General features: G+C 31.6%; 1 protein-coding gene across 6 annotated transcripts in view; it reads right to left on the bottom strand.

Moving 5' to 3' along the window:
• The window catches only part of RhoGEF2 (Rho guanine nucleotide exchange factor 2), a 188,995-nt gene that overhangs the window by 56,120 nt on the left and 115,408 nt on the right, over positions 1 to 17,467 (bottom strand). For 5 of the 6 annotated variants that reach the window (XM_087411682.1, XM_087411679.1, XM_087411680.1 and 2 more), the window contains one exon: positions 3,304 to 3,572. In XM_087411682.1, coding sequence (XP_087267808.1) covers positions 3,304 to 3,572 — 269 coding nt within the window. The remainder of the gene's footprint in view (positions 1 to 3,303; positions 3,573 to 17,467) is intronic. The other variant, XM_087411681.1, reaches the window with a different exon arrangement.

The raw sequence follows: 17,467 nt of genomic DNA, 5'->3' as shown, positions 1-17,467 counted from the left end.
TGATTAATTGCCTGTATTAAGACGTAACAACATACGTATGCAGCGGATTTTCAAACTCAATTTTCTCGAAAACTAAGCAAAAAATCGAAAAATTTTATTCTATATATTTTTTTTACTTTTTATAAGGAAGTACGTGCCGTTTTTATACGTTATTTGGCTGGATCCTGTATCTGCAGCGTGTCTCACAATTTTTGATAAAGCGCTCTTGTGTAGATAGAGCGGATTAAACTGAGTCGAAAAGTTCTCTACGATTTTGCAATTTTCGCAAATTTTGATTAATGAGATATTTTCTAAAAATAGCTAAATTCGCCTGACCTAAAGCCAAATATAAGTGCACGACGAAATAAGACATTCAAGTGACATTGACATTAACGTATCTAGCGACAAACGCGACATTGACATTAACGTATCTAGCGGCAAACGCGCATCTCACTGGGCGATCTTATTTCACCACTTGCTTGGCGGTAGGCCGGGCGAATTTGGCTATTTCTATAAATTAATATCTGATTAACATTTTCGAAAATTGCAAAATGGTACAGAACTTTTCGACTCAGTAATCCGCTCTATCTACACAAAAGGGCATTGTCAAAATTGCGGGACACTCTGATGTATATGTATATATATACATAGGGTCATCTAAAAAGTATCCGCGGTTTTTTGTCACTAGATGTGTGTTGATGGTCATATATCTAGTGACAAAGTACCGCGGATACTTTTTAGATGACCCAATATATATATTCAATGTTTTTCAAAATTCGCGCCCGCGAAATAGACGTGATATTTTATACTAAAAGAAACAATTTTTTCTTTTTGCAAAATTGCATCTAAGTAGTTTTTGCAGGAGAACAGATTGAAGTTAACGAGTAAGCGCTCTATGTGGCGCTCAGGGCCTACTTATTCATTTGTACCTAATCCTTGACTGATATTCATGAGTAATATTTTAAGATACTAATACGACTTTGTGTTATTACTAATTATGCAGAGATACGGACCGTTCTCCTTGATTTTGAAATATATTGTCAAGATCATTAGTGACCTTCGACACCTTTCGTCGCTCATTATTCATTAAAAAATTATTAACAAAAAAATTTGAAAAATAACGTTTTATTTCTGCTATATATAATATTAAAAACTATTCCATATCCTTTCTTGCCTACATAATGGCTTTCTACGCGAAGAGAGGTCCACCCCATCATCCCCTTGCCGAGGAGCGCGCAACTTTCTACGCGAAACGAATTTCATTTCACCTTCCCCCCCCCCCTGCCAAGGGGCGCACGACTTTTCATGCAAAGCGAGAATCTCTCCCTTATCTAGATCTGGCAATTATAGTGTGGAATCGTGAAGCACTCCAAAAATTTAGCTTAGTCCACAACAAAGAAATCCAAGAATTGAATTAAAAATCAACTATAAAAATCAACTTTTTAAAATGCGCGGATGTCGACTGATATTTGTAATGACAGTACAACTGTGCGCATAGCGCAGGGATCATTTATATTGGTCATAACCATGTGCAGTATGCCGTTATCTGTAGACAAAATTTGACTAATCACTAGATTTGACTAGTCGAGCATTCCTCTCTACAATTGAATGAGAGAGGAATACTCGAATGTGATTAATCAATTCTTACAAATTACGGAATACAATTACGGCCAATATAAATGATCCCTTACCGACTGTAAAAAAGAGGTCGGCAACAAAAAGCACAAAATAAATAAAAAATAAAAAACAAGATCATCATTTTGTAATGTCCCTCCCCTTCTTTTTGTCAGTCCATCCATAGGTGAGGTAAGTTGCCAGTCCTGTCCTCAAACGAGGAAAGATAAAATAGTTTTTACTATTATACATAGCAAAAATAAGACGTTATTTTTTCCAAACTTTTTTTATTAAGAACTTTTTAATGAATAATGAGCGACGACTAAAATTTGTAAGTCACTCAGGGTGATAACCTTGACATCATATGTCAAAGTCAATGTCATCGGAGAGTGATCCATATCTCTGCATACCTAATTACCTTATGATTACTTTATGATTGCTCAAATCTATACTTAAGATAGTTTTAAATTGTAAGAATCAGCTATGCATACTGGACCATAATCTTCTTCTTCGTAATTCTACTACCTTTCAGAAAAGGTAGTAGAATTACTTTCATTTTTGTACGTAATAATAAAAAAATAAATAAAAGACTTGTCTAATTTCGTAGATCTATCAGAAAGTAAAGACAAATGTAAATAATAATATACTTGATGAGCTTTGTTGAACGTTCTTGTTATCACGTCTTGTAGTTCGCAGGCACGAATTTTGAAACATCCTGTATATACACATAAAAAATTTGTTAAATTTTTTTTGTTCGATTTACAAAATTCCTATAGTTATATTCACTAGACATACATAACATTATCAGAATTGTGGTTAACATTAACTTCAACACACCCTAGCGATTCTATAATACTATTGTGTAAGTCGAGCAAAGGCCAAGACGAACACGAATTGTTTAAATTGTTCTATGTCATGTTTTTGCAGTATCTTGTAGTGAAATGAAACGATTACTAGATTAATTGGATCAATTAAAAATAAATCGTGGTACTATGATCTGCCTGATTATAAGTAGATCGAAAGAAAATTTAAGAAAAAGGAGAAATAGAAGTAGTATATGTAGCATGGAAGAATGTTTTCTCTTCTTTGCTAATGTAATTAAATATACACGTTTTGAAGGTTATTGTTAATTTGATTATTGTTAATTTTTGTAGTTATAAGTATAGTTTGCTTTGTAAATACCTTATAGTATATAGATTATGGTACATTCCATTTCACGTATAATGCACATAATACATCATTTATCCTTATTTATATTCAAAAAATACAATATAAGGATAAATAATGCATGAATAAATTATGCATGAAACAGAATACATCCATAGTTAATAAGAAGACATTATTTGATCAACCAAAAATTCTATAGGTACAGTTTACAAAAAAAATTTATTCGATCGACAAGAAATTCTGATAGATTTAACTTAGGAGAAATTACTCATACTCATCGGTAATGCTAAAAAGAATTTTAATTCGTCTGTTTTTGAACAGACACTACTAGTTAAAGGTTTCAATTAATCCTGATTCTTTGTACAGTGTGCATGTAATAAAAATTATTCTGTTCTTAGTTCATTGAAATCAAATAAATTCTCTATTTTTAACTTACTCTTTAATTTCTTATTGTAGAAGTATAAAATAATAAACAATTTATCGATTTTTTACTGTAGAATCACCAATGTAATTCTTATAAGTTACAACAAATTAATTACTCACCATTAATAACATCTTGTCTTTTTTTCTCAGAGTTGCTGAGCTGAGCGAGAACGTCTTCGGTAACAGCCTGACTCCAATCCGGCGGATCAGCCTCAACATCAACATCACTGTCCCACGAAGTTGACGCGTTTGCCGATGAAGTTGGGTGTACCTGTTCCAAACTGGTACTAGGACTATCCAGACTCCTCGTTGAGAGACTGCTATTCGATGAACTACCAGCCGAGTTCCCAGGAAATATACCGGAAGGCTCACAATCACTGGAACCAACTCTACAGTCAATTGTTAGCAATTTATATATTTTACTACTTACTAACTGTAAGGGCCATTACACACAAAATATTACATAAGCTGCTTAACTATAGCATAAGGTTTTTAGACCGATAAATACCTTATTTAAATCAACACGGCATCTTTATGTTAGATGCTTATTGGTTTAGTAACCTTATGCTACGGTTACGCAGCTTATGTCATTTTGTTTGTAATGGTAATACAAACCTAATACTGATTAATCCTAATACTTCTACTGCGTTCGGTTTCGATGTTTTCAATGATTCTATCTTATAATATTTTATGTTTAATTAACGATAAAGATAGAATGATGATTATAAACGATTAAAGCGCGTAAGCGGCAAAACCGAACGCAGCCCCATGTCTTAAAACTATCGGATTTCCTTTTAAAACCGCATTCTTTGCAATAATCTAAAAAAAATCCTAATATGAAAATGTTGAGGCTACAATATCTTTAGATCAGTATTAATTAAAGTTCTCAAATTATAAAGCTAGCATTTCGCAACATTTCAGACATAATGATATAAATAGTAAAGGAATATTATTCACGAGAACCCTCTTAACAACGCTAAGATTATCGTACAAATATACAATGATATTTTTATTAAGAAATTGTTCCTGCGCCTATACGGAATCTGTGCATTATATACCCATAGATAATATCGACCGGATCATATCACCGGAAATATTCAATAGTGAGACATTACATGTGTCAAATGTGAAAATAGGTTCATAATCGTATTTATTTGCCTTGTATGATAAACATTTTTGTAGTAATATCAGCAAAAAAAATTATATTTTGACGTGGAAAGAATTCAATATGTTCATAAAGTAAGGTTAGTTGAAATATGTCGAATTGAAATGTGATGAACGATATCGGATGAAATATAACGAATTATCAAACCTACACACACAACAAAATAAATTATAATTTGAAAAAGCGCCTTATACAAAACTGGATTTTAGTGTTTAATATTTTTAAATAAATTTTCCAAGCCTACAAACTGCGGACCTCTTATTGTCGGACTTTAAACGCAATCTTTAACTGAAACAAGAATAGAAATATAATTAAGAATATATTCCGAACGACGTTAATTTAGCTTCTCTTTTATATTAGCAGCCACTCCTGAGCAGTGCAAGTAATGAGATTTTAGCCCTCGGGCACCACAAGAACTTCTGTCCCTCTCCCACTAACAGCACATTAAGCTAACTTCGGCGCACAGCGAGCGAGACAGCAAACAAGAGTCTATCTTTCTCGTCTTCAGCAGCTTTCGGCACGTTGAGAACTAACGAGACAGCGAGAGAATTCGTCCTTCTCACTCTGATCACTTGTTTTAAGTAACCGATAATGTTTTCTCACTAATCTCAACTACTCGGTGCATCAAGAAAGGAGAAGGAGATACTCCACATAATACAAATTCTAATAAATTGTAGATCAACTCTGGTGAAAATTTTCCACAGAATTTTTCATATAATTTTTTAGAATTTCTATATAATTTTATAACTTTTTCATATTTTTTATACGAATTGAAACACTTCTCAGAAACTCGACATCTTTTCTTAGAATTTTCCATATATGTTAATTATAAAATATCGTAAAATTTCTAAGATTTTTTGTAAGTATAATTTCAGATAAAATGTTATAATATATAATGTTATAATCTAAAAAATTTTAAAATATTTTTTAAAAATTATAGGATAAGAAATCTCAGAATATTTCAAAATTCACACATATGAAAAATTCTGAGAGAAGATGTGAACTTTCTGAATATTTTTGAGTATTTCTGAAAAATGTTCCAATTCATATAAAAATTATAAAAAAAATTTTCACCAGGGAAACGCATAATGTTCGAGATCAGAATGTTGGAGAATTCAAGTCGAGATCCCAAGTCTTGCGAGAAGCAGAGAATTTGTTTTTGAAGCAGAGAATTTCGCAGTATTTTATGGCTATGACAGATCTTGAATAGTAGTCGACTTTAATTATTATCTAATATCTCGGTTCACGAGGCAGATTTATTTTTACGCGAAAACGCATCAATTGAGTGTATTTTTGTCAAAATTTGAGATGATTGGTATTGTATATCTTTATCAAAAGATAAACAATTAAAACAAATATTTACGATAAATTGAATGGCTATTATGTCAAATTTCGCTTCGCGGCAAACATTGCTGCGATGTGTATGCAGGAACCAAGAGATATAACATTAAAATTCATGATACAGGAAAACTTAGGACATAAGACTTAAGCAGTAAGCGAATCAACCAATCACAATACAGACCGTCAGACATTCTTATACTATATTCGTATACTATAACATACGTAAGAATAGTGAATTCTCTATGTTGGCATCCTTGATCTGACTGCTAAATGATTGCTATGTTGTCAGTTGTGAGCATCTATAAGAGCGAAATTGTTTAGTTTCTATAGACTGTAGTATTTAAATAGAGGAAACTGATTGATGCGCCATATTGTTAGTTGTGCAGAACTATTATGCGCGATGGATGACCATTAACACCATTTATGACTGAGTGAATATACCGTTCTTACTTATATTGTCATATAACGTGAGCAGTAATCCAACATGTTGATTTCCTTACTGTTTAAATTTTATGCTTAAGTTTTTCTCTGTGCCATGGCCTTAAATCGCAGATAAGATTAAGTTAGGTTACCGCTGCAATTTTTTTTCACTAAGATATTCATTGGCGTAAGATCTCATCATGCGTGATTTCATCACATGATCTCGCGAGTCTCATCACCACATGCAGTCATAGACAGTCATAGATCGCTATTCATAGACCGTTCTTATTTTAAGACTGTCTTAATCTTCAGTACACACAACTTATTGCAAAGTAGAAAGGATTAATTGAATTATTTATGATTTTAATCATGAGTGCACCATAAAAAAATGATTTAAGTCAATTTTATTGTTAATATCAGAAACAGACTTCTTCTTCTTCCTCGTTAATGACTCCCGCAATAAATGTGGCAAATACTAAATATAACAGTAAATTGTTAATATTTACTATAGAAGAACGATAGGATCACTTTTTTTTTTATTTATTTCTATTGAAATTAAAAAATTTTCGGTTAATGATTAATTTCCATAAAACTGAAAAATCACTTATTTTCACTTTGAAAAAAAAATATCATTTTTAGAACAAATCGTAAAAACGCTTATAGGTTTTTAAAATTCAACTCATTAGCTGTTGATTCATCACTAATACAATTTTTTTTCAATTATTTTTGACAAATAATGAGGTTTTCAAAAAAATTCGTTTTTTTCACATTTTTTTTCCTATCCCTTTTCACTTATTGCAAAATATCTTTTATGCTACGACATTTTAGACTAAAAAATTCTTTTTTTTTCAGTCTTCAAACAATAGATTGAAAAAAGTTAGTTAAAATCGATGCACTACAATCTGAGATACAATCAAAAGAAAACGTGGAGATATATATACTCGGATGTGGAGATAGGAACATTTTTGAAGTGTGTGTACTGAGAGTTAAGTAATGTCTTAGCTTAGATCAATAGATTTTTAAACCTTAAGCTATAAGAAATTGATGCATCATAGTCAATTAGATGCATCATAGTCTCCTCGCATTCGACTAATTGGTCAATTTTTTACAGTAAAATACCTATAGATCCAGACTTAGACTTTCTACAATAAGTCAACACCTAAACTTTAAACCTTAAGCTATAAAAATTGACCAATCATGATTGATTATTCTTCTCACATTCAACTGTAATCAAGTTAATTTTTTACAATTTAAGACTTAAAACTTAAGTAAGTCCGGATCTATAATAAATGTTTTAGCCGTAAGAAATTAACCAATTACAATCGAATGCGAAAAGAATAATTGACTATGATTCGTCCTTTTCTTATGGCTTTGAGTCTTAAGAACCTATTGTAGATCCGGATTAACAGCTTCTATAAAAAGCATTAAGATGCTACAATCTTCTGATTAGTTCGTAACATCTTAAGTCTATCTAAGATGAATATAAGAATTGACAATGAATACCGGCCATAAATTAATATAGCCGATAAAGTCCGAGAAAATCCGAGTCAGGATAGCGTTCATTTAACTTTTTCTTTAGGGTGGGAACATGAAAACTGAAAATTTTTTGCATGTATGTGTGTGTACATACGTACGTACATACGTACATACACACATACATACATACATACATACATACATACATACATACATAAAAATTTTCACTTTTTACGGTTCCGCCCTAAAGAAAAAATTACATGATCGCTACTCTGGCCATGCTCTCAAAATAATTAAGTTTCCATTGAGAATTTGAATTCCATCCAGGGTTGAATTGAGTGATATTGAAGTACAATCATGCAGCAAAGCTTCGCTGGTGAAGACTACCCATTCCCACTCGATTCGTGCGAAAATACGTAGCGAGCGAAGTTTCGCTCAAAATTCGATATTGTCCAACTATGAGCGAAGCAACACTAACTCTGGTTATGATCTACTTCAGTGCTCGCAAAGATTTGCACATTTCGGATTGATTCTGGCGAGCAACTCCCACCACCGTTCGGTGGCCGAGCCGCCCAGCGTTCACGTGACGCTCTGACTCAGAAGCGTTTCTATACCAGAAATATAATGGGAGTGCACCTTCTGCAAATTATTATTGAAACATATTTTTTACTAAATAATTTATTTCATAAAAATTTCTATTGTTAATTTATTCATTGTTCCTTAATGATGTACTTATATCTGGTACTTATATCTGGTACTGGTCTACTTGATTGACCAAATACTTCGAAGCATTTTTGATTGATCAGTTTTTTGAATTGTCTGTTCAATGATTTTTTATTTACAGTATAGTGAGAGTAATTTCATCAGCGAAACTTCGCTCTATGAAAAAGACTTCAGCGAAGAGCGCTAAACGCTAATTTCATTTTCGGCAGAGTGCACAGTGGAATAGAAATCCGAAAAAGTGGCCAAAACTCAGCTATTTTATATCCATTAATGAAATCTCTTATCGTTATCCACACATATTAAAGTACTTGAAAATAAAAATTTATGTTGATATATTAATTATATTGTAGATAGAAATATGTGATATTGTAGCCTTTGCTTGCAGTAAATTAACATGGATTTGTCTATTATAGATATACTGTTATATGTACGTTAATTTCTTATCAGTATATATATATATATATATATATATATATGTGTGTGTGTTAAGTATAGTTAAAAATAATTTATGTTGATATTGTAGTTACAAATCGAAATATCTGGCTTTAATATCTATATTTGCACATAATTTTGCGGAGATTAATTATGTCGATAAAATTACCAACTTTTGACTCAATGTTCTCCTATAACGTCCTACCTCCAAATCATTGAAATGTCAATGCATTGTTCTAATTGTGCAAAAGAGGTACTTAAGATTCATCGTGTAGTTTTTTTGCTGTAAAACAGGTAACGATTCTATTTCTTTATATTTCGACTAGAAGATATTAATGATATACAAATTTATTTAAATTAGAATCTGGAAATTCTTGTTCTACACTTTTCGTGATATGACAATTGGCGTTGTAACATTATTGTATGAAGCATCTTCACATAGAAAAGAACACGTTTATTTAATTACAACACCCGACTGTTGAATTTAATGTCAACTAGATGTAACTCTGCGTTTTAAGAATATTATTGAATTACTGAAAATGACCAGATTGTGGCCGAAACGTTTAATGTTTTAATTAATGTAATAATAATTAAATATCACAAACTATAACTTGTGATGTGGTTTTTTATGCTCATCTTTTTATATGTTTTAAAATTATAACTACCTTTTCAAAATGTATTATAATCATTGTTCTTAGAAAAAATGGAGCGAGCGCGTGCTCTGTGTACATCTGCTCGATAATGAAATAGATTGCCGAAGAAGTGGCCAAAATTCAAAGTCAAATTATATTAACCAAAGTTATATTTAAGTTTTTTGAATCGCTGAATACGAATCCAATTCTTACTATAAAAAATACCTCTCAGACTTCGTACGTCGTCCTTCAAGGCAATGCAGATATTCATACGCTACGCCAATGACAGTATCGTTCGACGTAGTGCGCACTTCAGTTATGTTTTCGTCAGGATCTGAATATTTGTTCGAAATGGCACCAACCAACTGATCCGAACGTGAGGCCAACTCCAACACTGATAGATTCACGGAGCTCTCGTTGTTAAACGTGGGCTGAGGACGGAAACGTTGTGAACCGCGCTGTCTCATTTCTTTATATTTTTTCTCAGTTGTTTGAGGCTTCAGTTCATCGCACGACACGAGCAAATTTTATTTCCATGCAGGCGATGCTTTCAGCTCTTTTGTCGGTTTATATCACTACACTTTGGTAAGCTTCAGTATATAATATCGAAAACGTTTAAATTGGCAGATGTACAATACATTTACGCACGAAATGAAACGACGAGACTTTTTAAAAGTTGCTGGTTTAATATCAAAAATTGTGTAGCAGTACATTGGCATTTCAATATTTCACCTAAATTACGAATTCCCAATAAAAAAACCTTTCAAGAAAATGTAGAAGTGTACGCGAGTTTTTATCTTTTTTAATCTTTTAAATTCAATGTAAATTATTTTTCATAAATACACAAATGCAGTTTACAACTTTCAAAAGAATAAATCTTTAATTTTCTTTTTTGTTGAACAATCTTTTTTCACCGAGTTATTTAATATTGAGCAAAACCGAGTTTTTGTGAGAAGGAATAGAATCAAGTCACTTATCAGAATTATATATATATTAGTACTATTGTTCGTTCCGTGTTAAAGTTAAAATTTAAGTTTACTCATTAAAGGCATCCGCGCGCAATTATTTTAAAATAGCACATATTAATTTTGATTTGATTTTTGCACTTGATATTATTAGATTTATTAGGTGTTGGAATTAATTCGTAGCGTTTTTTAATGAAAGAATGTTATTTATTTCACATGAGCATTAAAAAATACATTAATGAAAGTACTTCCCATCACTTGTAAAACGCTACGAATTAATTCCAACACCTAATACTAGATATTAGATATTACTAGATTTTCACATGTACACTATATACGAAGCGATGCCATCTGGCTAAAACAATGGACCGATATTCCTCACTCTCTCGAACAAGCCCGAGGAAGCAAGTCGTTTTTACGTTGCGGAGCATGCTCCAATTTTTTTTTCTTTATATCCGTGCAATCCGTAATAAACACTATATTTTTATATAAACTCTGTGTTAATTAATCAACAGGTTATGAGCCTAATGTATTAAAACATAATTACACGTTCGAATAAATTGAGTAATATAGCGGATAACATTGAGCGGTTAGCTGGCGTGATGAACAACTAGAGCAAAAGAACCGAATATAATGGAACCGTCAAGGAAAATAAAATGTCTGAAGATAATAAAGTGCCCGAATTGATTGACCAAGAAAACTGGAATATTTAGAAATTCCAGCACGATGCGTACAATATAGTAACGTGTACCATTAAAATCTGAGAACGTCGCAGAAGCGAAGTTGTGGTGAAAGCTTGATGAATTGTACAGAAACTTACAGTTACAGACAGAGTTGGGAAATAACATTTTACTTATAATGCTGTTTCTTTTTTTGTCAATTTTTTTAATTTTTTAATGATCGTTACTTTTTCTGTTTTTAATGGTAACGTCGTTATATTTTTGCAGTAACGATAACGATTCAGTCGTTATTTTTATCATTACTTTAATTTTTATTCAATGGATCGGATTGGATTATATTTCGATATTGCTGGCACTGAAAGATATTTCGCTTTTGAGTACCTAAAAGTGTATTTCTATTCAGTTACTCAAGTTATGCCGTTGTTATAAGAATGAGCGAAATACTTAAAAATTTTTAATGCTTGTATAAGTATACAAATATATATTTACAATTTAATTATATTATGTACAATAAAAGGTTATTATTTGCAATAAATATTATAAAATGTTTACTTTCTCACTTTTACTTCTTCAAAAATATTTTATATTTTATATTAATCTTAGATTGCATTCCGGTAGTTACTATAAGTGTTGAAAATCTATAATTCACATTACATACATACTACGGATTTTCAGTACTGGAAATGAATCTTGAAATACATTATTAATTCTTAATAATGATATTAAAAACAATATTTAATTTAAATTATTGAGTTTAACTTCCAATGATTATTTTTGCCAGATTCGTTTTTTGTGCAAAAACACATCGAACACGAGCCTAATTTTTATCAATACCGTATGTAAAAGAACTAATTCAACAATTTCTCGAAATAACGAAAAAATAACGATTCGTTACTTTCTCAAGTAATGTAACGGTAACGTGTTATTTTTTAAAAATGAATAACTAGTAACAGTAACGAATTATTTTTAACAAAAAGTAATTATAATAGCAACGTGTTATTTTTTTAAGGTAACGTTCCCAACTCTAGTCTATAAATATAACGGAAGTGCTTCTCGATTGCAAACATTTAAAGCAAATATGGCAAAAGCTTCGTCGAAACGTATAAAGGCAAGAATAAGATGAATAAACACTTCAGAAAAATAATTCGTGCTCGGAAGAAATGAGTCAGATGATATTGCCACGCACATTAGTGAAGTGCAAGAACTCGCACAAAGTCTTAAAGTACTGGAACAAGATATTTCAGATGATATACTCATCACAAAAATTTTAATAACACTACCGTCCACAATAAATTACTTCTTTTCTCCAGAATTTACAGACAAAGCGAGCAGAACATTGGAGAATATGACTTCAAGACTAGTGGCAGAAGAGATACGATTTATGATAACAGAAACGAACAATGATAATGCTCTCTATATAGGAAACATGCTCTTTGAAGAAATAAACACAAGAACGGAGAATCTGCAAGAGATAAACCAGGAACATGTTACAAATGCGAAAAATTGGACCATTGGATAAGCGAGTATCAAAGTAAGCAGTCAAATTATAAAAAGAAATAAAACTTGAAAAAAATACACAGAAAGAGCTAGAAAAAAACCTGAAAAAGGTGATTGAGACAGAAAGCCTTGCCGATTCAGGGAAGTACAAATGAACTCTGGTTCGTGGACTCCGGACCCACAGCTTACATATAAGTAAAACAAACCGATTTAAGAGGTACATGTACTCTATACCTATGAATTATAAGATGATTGATGAAAATCAATTCAAGATATATGGTCATGGTGATATATGTATTCATCAAGGCGTTCAACGGAATAAGCTAAAAAAAGAAACTTCCTAAAGACGTAAAATATATTTCACTCATTAAGTACTCTCTTCTTATTAGAAGTTGTAAATAAGAAAGAATTGTCATTCAATTTACCAAATAACTGTAAGTTCTACAAAGAAAGAAAAATAATTCTAGTCGGAGAACGAGTCAGAAGATATATAAATTGCGACTGAAGGTAATAGTTCCAGAAAAGAAATTTGCAAGGGACAATCCCTTTTGCCTACAAATCGATTGCTTACAGCACTTTTACTGACAGTTCGTTTGCGCACAAAAATGATTGTCGTGCACGTTTGCGCACAAGTAAAAATTTCAGAAACGAAGTCACGTTTGTTTACATATATTATTGTCTACAGCTCGATTGCCTATATATGTACTATTCTCTATTTTAAAAACACAAATTCTATTTAAAACACAAATATTTTTACTTTAAAATTATTTTTACTTAAAAATACAAATTTACTGTTTTAAAACAAATTCTTCATTTAAAAAATACTAAATTCTCTGTTTTAAAAATACAAATTATTTTCTTACTACTTAATCTTAAATTTAATCTTAATTTTATATTTGTTTAGGCAATAATGCATGTAAGCAATAATTTTTGTGCGCAAACAAGCTATTAGCAAAAGTGATGAATAATAAGCAAAAGGAGTCATGCAGCTATAGTGGAAAAAATAGAAATATTGCAGACGAAAGATTTGATACCAGAACTATATTAGAGCGAAAAGAAATTGTTAAGAAAATGGAACATAAAGTTCAAGGACACAGAAGTGATACCAGTATATGAGGCACGCTTAAAAGAAAAAGCACACTGTCTTCCGTTCAAAAAAAATAAAAGTCAAGTAAGTTAAACAGCTGAATTAATATACATAAATCTTTGCGGGTTGATGGAGATAAACTCAATAGATAAGTCATGATATTTCTTATTATTTAAAGATGATTTCTCAAATTGCAGAAAATCACATGTTTTAAAAAATAAATCAGAAATAAAAAAACCTGCTTTAAAAACTTTCTCAAATGAAAACTAATAATGAAAACTAATAAAAAAATCTCGAATTTATAAATATAGAGATAAGAGATATAATCGAAGAAAATAGCATTTGTCGCGAAAATTTGTAAGCTATTCTCCAGAGCAAAATGGCCGAGCTGAGCAAAAAAATAGAATTCTGATCAATGACGAGAATTCTATTATAGGTCAAAAGATTATAAAAAAAAACTATGGATTGAGACGATAAACATAGTAGCTTTTGAAACTAATAATGGAAGAATCAGGAGAAAGCCGAGTGTTATCAAAAACACCACACGAATTGTGACACGGTAAGAAACCAAACAAAGATGAAGGTCTTTGTGTCAAAAGTTTTCATACACATTGACAAAATAAGTACGATTGAAATAAGATATAAAAGCTAAAGCAGAAATATTCGTCAGATATAGCAAGAAATAGAACAGATATAGAATCTGGCTTGAAGAGAAGAATAAAATAGAAACAATATAAAATATAAATATAGAGATATATTTTTTCAAGATAATATCATAGCTTTAATTAAAATATAAGAAAATTAAAAAAACACCAAGACCACAGACATCGAAGTTAAAGAAGAAATGAATGACAATAAAAACGGAATCTAGTTATAAAAAGAGTACGACAAACGAAAATGCAGAAAAAGGCACTAAATCAGTGGAAATTACAAATCAAAATCAGACGAAAAAAAACGAACTGACTCGAAAACTCCGGGACATGTGAATGTTGAAACTCTCTAATAAATATGCAAATCAGATCTCGGAAAAAGCTAATGGGTTATTTGTTACAGATGAATTACTTGTTATAGATTTTAACAAACTGCAAAATTACTCTGCGGCACTAAAAGAAGGACAAGCAAAGAAATGGAAAATAAAGCCATTCAGGAAGAAATGGACCCTTTTTTACATAACAAAACTTAAATTTTGGTCAAACCTCACTGAGAGAAAGAATTTTGTTAATTTGACAAGCTATCAGTACCTTTAACAAGTAATCGATAAATATGTGACAATAAATTTTCTTTGTTGTGATTGCTGCTAATCTGCTATATTATATACAACCAATTATTAGTACAGAAGCAAACTATAGAATCTAATCTATCTTTTGAATAGATCTTAGACTCGTTTACATAGAAATCGTAGATGATCGTAGATGGAGTCTTAAGTCGTAGGAAACTGATCAAGCACAGTCAAATATAGGGAGAATACTTGACTAGAATTGGTCAATTTCTTATGATATGAAACTTTGTAACCGTCTATGACTTTTATATACAGAATGTTTGGAAATTAATGATAAGTCTTTCACATAGGGATAGAATGGATTAAACTGAAAAGAAAAGTCGCGCACTTGTATTTGGTGGTGGGCTGGGCGAATTGGCTATTTTCATAAATTAATAACTCGTTAAATATTGCAACAATTATAAAATGGTAGAGAACTGTTCTTTTCAGTTTAGTCCATTCTGCCCCTGTGCAAAAGATTTATTATTAATTTCCAAACACCCTGTATTATATATATGAGCCTCTTATTTGCTAGCGATACTATTGATTATTTGTTACATTGACGAATTAATTTGTAATCGTAACAAATCAATCATTTTTTTAAGAGAAACATCATACATGTATGCCTTATGCTCATCGCTTATCTAATTACATAAATTCATCTGTATGTACTGAGGATGACTAAAAGTTAGTCGAAACACATATACAAATTAATAATTAAATATGTAAGATACAATTTAATAATTTGAAATTTATCGCGCACATATTACAGCGCTAATTCCCAATAGCTAAAGTTATTATAATTATATTTTTTAAATGTCACATTTGTTTTCTCTTGATTTGCTCCTATAACATTTCCTATAACATGTTTCTATAAAATTTCTTTCAGTGCTCCAACAAGCTTTAAAATTCTAAAGAACAAATGGGTATACAAGATAAAATCAAGCATAAACAATTCAAAACTATAAAATAAGATAATATGGTTACTAAAGTTTGACATCTATAACGAAAAAATTAATATCCTGTTTAGACTCCTCCAATGATCTTAACTTTGACATATGTTATCAAAGTCATGACCCTGAGTGATCTCTAACCAACTTTAACCGTCGCTCGTTATTTTAAAAAGTTATTAACAGTCGAAGTTAGTAATTATTTCTCTGCTTCACAGAAAAAGATAACTCTAGACAGGTATGGAAGTGATCAATTAAGAGAATGAAATTTCTATGCAAAGCGAGTTCCATCCCACTTCCCTCCCCCCTTCCCCCTTCCCTGCCTAGGGATCACTTTCCACACAAAGGGAGATCCACCTTCCTGCCAAGGGGCGTTCGAATTTCCACGCGAAGAGAAATCCACCCCATCTCCCCCTTCTATCTAGGAGCGTACGACTTTCTACGCGAAAAGAAGTCCACCCCATCTCTCTCTCCTTGTCTAATGGCACATGACTTTCCACACAAAACGAGGGCCATCCAATACTTAAATATGAATTGAGTTATACTTTTTGGGGGCAATGCTGCTCTCCGTAAGAGAGCGGCACGTACTACCTTCACGCATACATTTTACAACGCTAATGCCTAATTCAGACACAACAAGCGTCAAGCAGTGAAGCAACAATCAACCAGCAATTCCATATTTTTTACGCTACTGTAAATATTGCCTCGCTGATTGGTTGCTGCTCCTCTGCTTGACGCTTGCTGCGTCCAGTCTGAACTAGGCATAAGCGAGATTCACTCCATCTTCTTCCCTGCCTTGTGCGCCCCTAGGTAGAAGAGAGATCGAGTGGATGTCCCCCGTAGGGGAGCGGTCTACTCCCAAAAACTATAACCTAAAAAAAATCCCTAAACCAACCTAAACCAAATCCATATTTTAGTTTTAAATGATTTTCGCTTTGCATGGAAAGAAATGGAATGGAATTCGCTTCGCATGGAACGTCGTATTCCCTTAATCATATTCCCATCCTATACTTTACTACCTAGATTTATCAAACTTTTCATGTAAATCAGGGAAATAATTGCTAATTTTGATTGTTAATAACTTTTTAACGAATAACGAGCGACGGCTAAAACTTGTTGGAAGATTCATGCGCTTGAAGATCACAGTGGATGAATCCCGAATGTAAGTGGATAAAACCTCCGAAAAGTTGTCAAAAAAGTCATAAAAAAAAAGTTATAAAAAAAATCGCATATATACACAATCCATTTCTATTCAATCCACTTCTATTAAAAATATCTGCACAGCATATGACAGTTGAAGCACTCATATGTATTATATCAAAGTTTGAACTGACGCGATTTCTTGTAGCCGACTGTGAACTAAACACTAGCGCCTAAGTAAGACATGGTTAGTAAATCCCGCAGTTGTTGTATATTTGCATACTTTTTTTTTCAAGTAAGTAAATGTTTTGACATTATATGTTTTACTCTTGCTAACGTTCAATTTTTCATCGCAAAAACGCCGATTTTTGTAATTGTTTACATGAAATATGTATTTCACGATACTAAAGCACAAACAAAAAATTAACAATTTTTATCAAACTTTTAAATTTCTGTTCTTTATGATGTAAACATAAAGCCGCAAAAAATTAAATTTTATTTTTTTTTAGTTTATGTTG

Source organism: Acromyrmex echinatior, chromosome 12 (assembly GCF_024713525.1).
Source record: "Acromyrmex echinatior isolate Ae372 chromosome 12, ASM2471352v2, whole genome shotgun sequence".
Taxonomy (NCBI): Eukaryota; Metazoa; Arthropoda; class Insecta; order Hymenoptera; family Formicidae; genus Acromyrmex; species Acromyrmex echinatior.
This window is presented reverse-complemented; position numbering and strand designations above follow the sequence as displayed.